An 8,327-nucleotide genomic window follows, 5' to 3' on the forward strand; every position below is an offset into this window, starting at 1 on the left:
CTGGAATCTGTCCCAGCTTGTGAGCTTGTGCTCCAGCAGCTGGCCGGCTGTAGTCCCTGGCCATGTACAGTCTCTTGTTGTTGTCATGAGAAAAGAGAGAGAGAAATACCCTTTTTGCTAAATGCCAGTAAAGGGCTTTGTCTTGCACCTGTACTTATAAAGGGTGAGATTTATTGGTCTCTTTGTGTGAGAAGAAAGAGTGAGTCTGGGTATCAGATTGCAGACCAAAGACAAGTGCTTATGTAATCAACAAACCGGCTTGGTGTCGAATGCGATTGTGTTGGAGATAAACTGTGAAAGGAGAAGGTACTGACGTGCTGTTGGCACTGAGTTTCCTGGGCTGCCTCCTGGAGTTGCTACTGTTTCAGATAAAGCCAGCTCATCCCTGGACAAAGCCCTCATGCAGGGATAGGGGTGTTGGAACCAGTAGTATGACCCGCCTGTGGTTTCTGTCTGGAGAAGTGGGAGTTAATCTGTAATTCCTCAGTGAAAGGAGCCAGAGAACACATATTAATTCTTCCCCGCACCTCTCCTACCTTAAGTGGTTAAGGCCTTTGAGCCCCCTTTAGCCTGCAAGCCCTGATTCTCAGTTTAACAAATACTTGGCTCTGCTCTAGTACCTTTCATTGTAAGGATATGAAAGCCCTTTTGCAAACATACTAATCTAAGTAGGGATGGGCCTAAAACCACAGCAGGAAAGATTTAAGGTAGGCCTAAGATAGAACTTCCCAGTTAATTTTATCAAGTACAGGGACTGACTTTCTCAGTTTTAGCTCCCTTCATCCAGTGTACCCTGGCAGAGCTAGTAAGAGGTGGCTCATTCTTTGGGTGATGAATCTATCCCTCCAAGAACTGTCTCAGTTCCCTAAGGGCTAGGAGGCTGTGTCTAGTTGTACTATTGTTGAAGCCTTTGTCTCTGAGGCTGACTTTAGTCCCAAAAGACTTCATTGGTGAGCCACACTGCCTGGCCACCAGTGGAAAAGCTTGTCATCTAGGAAGCATGGTGAGCACAGCTGACCTCCATGTGGGGACAGGTGGGCCTGGCTTGCAGCGAGGAGTCCTACAGCCCTCTAGTAGACACCTGTGTGGCCCCTGGTTTTCTTTTTTGGTGGTGGTGGTGGTGGTGGTGGTGGTGGTGGTGGTGGTGGTGGTGGTGGTGGTGGTGGTGGTGGTAGTGGTGGTGGTGTGTGGTGCTAAAGTTTAAATCCAAGGCTTTGAGTGTGCTAAGCAAGTGCTGTGCTGCTAGACTACTGGTGTAGTGTGTTTCTTACGCACATCTGGTTTTCCCAGGGCCTCAGTTCTTGCTCTGTGCCTTTGTCTGCACATTTAAGACTTTCTGAAGCCTCCATTGTTGAGCTTCTCTGAACTCCCGTGGGTAGAGCCAGAGAAGGGGCCTGGCACTCGTACTGGATGCAGACTGGTGCTTAGACCCTGGGGCTTCCAGAAGTGAGAGTGGCTGTGGGCCTTCCCACCACAGCCTTGACCTAAGCCATCCCTCTACCCCGGAAGAATTTAGTGCGAGCGAGCAAGGCTATGGTAAGCAGCTGTGGTCCCTGGTTGTCAGTCTGTCTTCTGGAAAGTGGACCTGAAGTTGAGATTGAGAGTTTCTCCCTGAGTCTTAGTCCCTGTGTGTCTGACAGAAAATGCAGAACAATTTTTTTTTCTGCTCTGGGTGTTACCCGGGCTGGGCATAGGAGGGCACTGTGGTGACAAGGGCAAATTCCAAGAAGGCAGAGCTTTCATGCTCTGTGCAGGCCCCTGCTGCTCTGGCACATAGTAGGTGCCAGGAGAATGAACAAGAGGAACACTCTATTGTCAAAACCTCCCTCCCGTGCAGGCTGCCTCACCCTCGCTCTGTAGCAGGAGACCAGTCTTTTCTACTTTTTGACTCAGGCCCTCCCTCTGCTGGGCAGTTCTCTGGTCTCTCAAGCAAGGAAAGGGTGTGGAGGTGCCAGCCGGGTGGGCATGCTGTGGGTTAAAGCCTTGCGAAACAACAGTGTAGTTAATCTTTCTAATTTATTTTCCTTTTAGACCATGGGAAGTCTGTAGGCAGCAGCTGTTACCCAATTAAAATACAGATTAATATAAAAACAGTTTCTGGAATATAAAATAGAGTGGCTGTGTCCTTACACTTCCTTAAAATACCACCTAATAATGACTTGATGAACTACAGAAACCCACCTAGAGGAACTCAGCATTCTTAAAATGAAAATTTCTTCCCTAAAAGGTGTGTATTACCATTCCATGTAAGTCACTATGAGAAAATAACCTTCCCTCTTAGAGCCAGCACTTTCTGCGAGTTGGGTATTTGGTATTCATTAAATGTAATTATAGTTTAATTGGAGTTTTAGGCCCCTTCCCCCACTTCAACAAAAAAGTTGTTTCCAAGCCAGCCCGACATACTTCTCTTTGTGAAACTAGCCAGGGACATGATGGCCTTGTGATTTCTAGCTACTGTCTGACACAGGACCTCAGGCCTCAGATACTGATAGGAAGTCTATGCCTACTCTGTGCTTGGGGGATATTTTTACTCTAGAACTAATAAAGCAAAACAAGCTTGCTTAAAGCTAGGCCTGACCTGGGCACGGCCTATACCTGTGAGTCAGTCCTTAGGCCAGAGTCTATACAATAGGCCTTTTCGTCTCTGTCTCCCCACTGCTCATAAGTGGTGTTAAGGACTGAGGTGTGCAGATTTCTGAGAAGCTTCACTGTGTTTGGGGAAGTGCTGGATTAACAGAGGCTCAGAGAAAGGGACGACTCAAACCCAAGTGTGCCAGATGCCGCGGGAACTTTTGTGAAGCTGGCGGCTAATGTGCCTTAAGACTAATTTGTGGAGACTCTTTGCACCTGGTGAATACAAAAGACATGTAAAATTAAAGAAAAATTCCTCCCAAATAAAAGTTTAAACAAGCATGGAGCCTGTCCTGCTGTTAGCATGGGTATGCAGGCCCATCTCAGACGAGGCTGCTGTTGGGATGTTCATACAGCATCCTCCGACATGATCTCAAGCCCCTGGCCTGGCCCTGACCTTGAAGCAGTGAGGACCCAACCCTCACTTTGGGAGGAGGAAGAGAGGGAACAGGATGGACTATTCAGCACCTTGGTTTTCTATCCAAAGACTGTTTTTCTCTCCTTACAGCTCACTGGGATCATTCAAGCCATGGTGGATGGCCAGCCAAGGCTGCAGCAAGTGCTGGAGGTAGGTTGAATGACCTTTAATTCCTGACCTCTGACCTCTTCCTGCTGCCTTTCTTTCCCTCCCCTCCAGAGAATGTAGCCGTATAATTTGACTATGATTATGGCTTGATTAGAATAACATTTGCTGTCACATCAGTGACATGCTGTTGAGAGTATTGAACCATTGATCTGTCATCTCCAGCTGTTCCCGTCAGGGTTACTGACAAGATGTCCAAGTGCTGCCAGGAGTCAGGCAGAGCCCCTCCTCGCCTGGCCTATGGCCCTGTGCAGGAGGCCTGCACTGGGTGGGCTGGGGCAGGGGAGCTGCTTTGCAGCCTTACGGGATTAGCCCCAGGGACTGGAGGTGTTTTTGTTTAGCTTTGGTGTTGGCTCCTTGTGGCACGTGAGCACTTCATTAACTCACCCAGAACTCCCATCGATGGCTTTTGTTTGCTGTCAACTCCTCTAGGAGCTGCAGCCGGCTGCGTGCCCCACTGCAGCTTGCTGCGGGATGCAATGTGCCTGTCGGGTGCAGAGGCTGCACTGGATAATGATTCCTAATCAGAATAATTACAACAATTGCCTATGTGAGGGAAATCAAATTAAAGACTTTAGAACTCTTGGCAGAGACCACACTTCTTGGGTATTCTCCTCAGGGAATTGGGAAAGGTTAAGGCACTGCTTCCTATGCTCCAGCTTGGGGGTGGGGGAATAAGGAAGAGGCTATGCTTGGTCTCAGCCTCCCTCCTCTCAACCCCTCCAGCCTCAGGATTTTCTAAGAAGAAAGGTTCATTCCTAGCCCTGCTCTGTAGAGGAGGCAGACAGCAGCAAGCTTGTAGATTTCACTGTGTGCTTTATTTGTTTGTAAGACTCATAAATCCAAAGCTTAGACCTTATCAGTGTTCAGGAGGAATAGCAAGGCTCATTGACATGGGAGGTGGACAGCAAAAAGGTGGAGTTATGGCATCAAAAGGGAAACATCTCCCTTTAGCCATAAATCCTGTCCCCCCAGGGAGCATTGTGCCCTGAACATCCTGGACCCATCGGGATAGAACAGGTCTCAAAGACAGGCTCAGCTTACCTCAGTGGCAGTGGGGACTCCGCATCCCTGGAGTCTAGAGGTCCAGACATGTCAGCTCAGTTTTGGCCATGGTGAGGACACTTGCAGTAGATGGCAGAAGAGAAGGGAAGGTAACTTCTATTTGTCTCCCTGCTTTACTGTCCTTTTGAGATGTAGTCCGTTGCTAGGACTCATGGGTGCACTCCTTGCCAACAGCATCCCCAACCACCCTTGCTCTAAGGGAGGATAGAGGAGTGACAGCATTCCTCAGGAATGTCTGTTGCTGGGGTCCTGATGGAGTGTTCTGGGTCAGCTCCAAAACAGGGTATTTAAAGTCATGGTTTGAGTTGAGGAAAGATGTGTTCAGAAGATACCTTCCTGGAGTAGGCTGCTTAGGGTGTTCTCAGTCATCCACGCCTGAGACTTTTAGTTGAGAAGGGAAGATTTCCAGCGTCAACCCGAGTAGAGTTTCTGGAGGACAAGGACACCATACTGGTCCTATTAATTAGTCTTGGTCCTATCAGTCAGTTACAGAACTAAACTGTGAATTCTTGTCCCCACCAAAGCAGCCAGCAAGATGCTCACCTGACTCATTTGTTGGGAGTAGAGCTCAGGCTGGGCTCACTACTCTGCCAGGGATGGGAGGGGCTGCCCGATGGATGAGTTGTCTTATGGCTCCTATCGCTTCTCTTCATTTAGGCAGAACAGGGGAGACCAGGCCTGAGTGTCTGGGCAGACTCACAGTGAAAGATGCTCACTAAGTTTCTGCCACATGGTGGAGTGTGAGTACCTCTTGGGGCAAAGGTGGTCATGCTGGCTGAGTCCTTCTGACAGTCCTGTTCTGTCCTCCTCTCTTTCCCCAGTGTGAGATGGGGTGTCAGCATCCTACCATGTGGGACACTTACTCGAGTGTATAGAGTCAGCCCCCTAATGCAAGGTTTTAGGGATTTCAGAAGCTCTGAATTGATGTTATCTCTTCTCTGGAATGAAATGTGTCTTTTCTTTAGGTGACCTTGGGTAAAATTGTAATGGTGTGTGTCTTCACATGTGTACGTGTGTATAAGGGATTAAGCCAGATTGCTGAGGGAGACATGTGGCAGTGGAATATCCAGCCTCACTGTTTAGGAGGTTCCCAGACTGGGGAAGATTGGTAGGCAGAGACACAGATTATGAAGAGGGCTTAGAGACTGTGTGATCTACACAGTGTGTACCAGAGAGCAGCTCTCACACTCTGGGTTCTGGCCTCCCATGGAACGTGAGTGGTTCTTTAGTCGTCTTACGGGGGTCTTCAGCGGCTCAGAAGTGCCCGCGGAGCCAGCCACACCTGCTAGGTGGGGCAGCCTTCATTGGAGCCACGCGCGCTCTCGGTTACTGCTTATCTCACAGCCCTTCTGCAGTCTGGTCTAACTGGGATTCCAGCCTTTTCAGCATTGTAGGCTTTGCTCTCACTAGACTTCCATCTGTTAATGTCCTCTGTAATCAAGTATCTGTTGTTTTGAGACAGGGTCTACTGTATAGCTGAGGCTGGTTTTTGAATTGTCTATATAGCTCAGTCTGCCTCAAACTTGCAATCCTCAACCCTGCAGCTTCCAAACTGCTGGGATCACAGATGTGTGCCATTGTTCCTGGCAGCACATTTGTATGGCTTTAAGCCCAGGTCTGGGTTTGGGATTAGGACAACGAATGAAGCGGACACCTCCCCGCTCCTCCTTGCGTTTCTCCAGTCTGCTAGGGAAGACAGACGTTAACCAGCAGTCACATCTATACACAGTCATTACACCTCCCGTACTGTTGCCAGGAGTGTTCCTTCTTCTTGGGCCTTCCTGCAGCAGTCTGGCCACTTTCCTATCGCCCCTTCTCTTCTCTCAGCCTCCTATCTATTGTAGGGGAGGCATTTGACACATTATCACATTTAATTCTCAGAACAACTTGGTAAAGATTGTCATCTTAGTCTGTTTTATAGGTAAAAGAAACTGGGGTTCAGTGGTGTTAAATGACTTTTAAATGACTTCAAGTTAGCAACATAATCAGGAGAAGGAAAAGCCAAGGGTTGGAACCTAGATGTGTGTTACTTTCAATTCTGTGTTTCTAACTACTGTATGATAGAGACTTAAAAAATAATCCTCCCGTGCAAGTAGAAGCCATGGTCTGATTGGCTGCACTCCCTTCCTGTGCCTGGGATCATCTGAAAAATAGGCAATGCTTCATGAATTCTTTATGATAATTCTCTTGTTATATACCGATGCTCATGTTTGTACTCTGGTGTGAGTGCAAACAGTAAAACCAGCTGGAGGCATGAGGAGAAGGACTTAGGTGCGCTTAGGAAATGATTTCTTTCCCTGTATAGCACTTGAGCACAGTCCTCAAAATACTCTGCTGAATTTGAACCCTTGCCTGGAAAAGGAGAGATGCAAAATAGAGCCTGTTTCTAGACTTTGAGCAACTAGAGCAGACAGCATTGCCTCACTGCTGGGAAGGTCCTTTGGAGGGAAAGGGCTCTGTCTTCACTTGATGAATAACTAGGTTCATCAGCACAGTAGGTGTAAAATAGCAGCAGAGTGAACGAGGCTATAGGTAACATCCTGCTTATGGCTTCTTTCTGCCCTTATCTTATGGCCCAGGATATCCTGTGCTTGTTGCCTTTGTGTGACAGGCAAGGAAAGTCAGTCAAGTCTGAGAAGGGTGTTTGGACTGCCAGTTGGGATCCTGGGTAGGCTGCCACACGTTGAAGGGTAGAGGGCTCCCTCTCTCACCACACACAGGCTCATGATGTCTTCCCAAAGGGGTCATCCTTGAAGAACCTCTGTAGTTCAGAACCAAGCCAGGGCTTAGAGCCCAGCCCAGCTGGATGAGATTCCATTCCTCCTCCTCTGGTAACAAGCGGCTTATCTGCGTGTCACTGTTGGGGCTATTCATAGGCTCAGAAGAAGGACAATCTCATCTGTTCTTGTGTACTTTCCAGAGGGTCGATGAGTGGATGGCGAAGGAAGGCCTCTTAGATCCAAACGTCAAGTCAATTTTTGTCACCTGCGGAGACTGGGACTTGAAAGTCATGTGAGTATGCAAAGGGCTTCTTTGTGCAGGGCTTGGCATCTATGGACCAGGCATTGCCTTTTAGGGCTTAAATGTTCAAGCCTGCTGGGCAGCCGGGGTCTGGGCCTTTGAGGTCACCAGGTTAGAGGAAGGCTGGTAGCTGTGACTTCTAGGCATCTCTGCAACAGGGCAGGGACAAGTTAGGGCCTCCTAGGATGCTGTTGTTGAGTCTTCCTGTCTTTGACAAGTCTTGTGCTCTCAACAGCCCTTCTAATTGCTGGCCTGCATGTTATTGACACAGAAGGAGGGCATTAACAGAGGATTTGTGGGGAAGGGAGAATATATTCGGTGTTTCCAGACAGGGTTTCTCTGTTTAACAGCCCTGGCTGTCCTAGAACTCACTTTGTAGACCAGGCTGAGCTCAGAATCACAGAGATCTGCCTGTTTCTGCCTTTAAAGTACTGGAATTAAAGGTGTGTACTGCTACCACCGGCTGTTTTTTGTTGTTGTTGTTGTTTGTTTTGTTTTAAATCTTTTAAACAGAAAACTATTTTACTATTTGGAGTGCTCTGAAATAAGAACTCATTCATTAATACTGTGAAGTAGGTACTGTTCATATTTCTCTTTTATAGTGAAAGATATTAAGGCACAGAGAAGTTAAGTAACTTTCCTAGGGCCACACAGCCAGGATTTAGACCCAGCAATTGGTCCCGTGATCCTTTCTCTTAGCTGTTACTATGCTGCTCTATTATCTGCATTGTGAGACCCTGGTTATCCAGCCGAGAGCCTGGTGGTCCTGATGGAGAGACTGCTTCTGGGAAGCTACCCAAGTCACCTCCTCTTTCTTCCTTTGTCTTCTGATCCTGTCCTATCTGGTTGTGGAAGACAGGACAGGCTTCTTTGCTGGGTTGACACTTGTGCTTCTTGTCTGTCCTCATGGACACCTGGCTTCCGACAGCCCCTGGGGAACCAAAGGGAGTGAATGGGGGCACTGTTTGCTGAGGATGGGTAGAATCAATATCACTGTGTTCTTTGTGACTGAAGCAGCAGCAGGCAT

At 48.1% G+C, this 8,327-nt stretch overlaps 1 protein-coding gene across 2 annotated transcripts in view; it reads left to right on the forward strand.

The window, feature by feature from the left end:
- Positions 1 to 8,327, forward strand: part of Eri3 (ERI1 exoribonuclease family member 3) — a 134,507-nt gene that overhangs the window by 35,811 nt on the left and 90,369 nt on the right. For both annotated transcript variants that reach the window (XM_005370039.3, XM_026777486.1), the window contains exons 5-6: positions 3,140 to 3,199; positions 7,200 to 7,291. In XM_005370039.3, the coding sequence (XP_005370096.1) occupies positions 3,140 to 3,199; positions 7,200 to 7,291 (152 nt within the window). The remainder of the gene's footprint in view (positions 1 to 3,139; positions 3,200 to 7,199; positions 7,292 to 8,327) is intronic.

The sequence above is a fragment of the Microtus ochrogaster genome, unplaced genomic scaffold (genome assembly GCF_000317375.1).
Source record: "Microtus ochrogaster isolate Prairie Vole_2 unplaced genomic scaffold, MicOch1.0 UNK69, whole genome shotgun sequence".
Lineage (NCBI taxonomy): Eukaryota > Metazoa > Chordata > Mammalia > Rodentia > Cricetidae > Microtus > Microtus ochrogaster.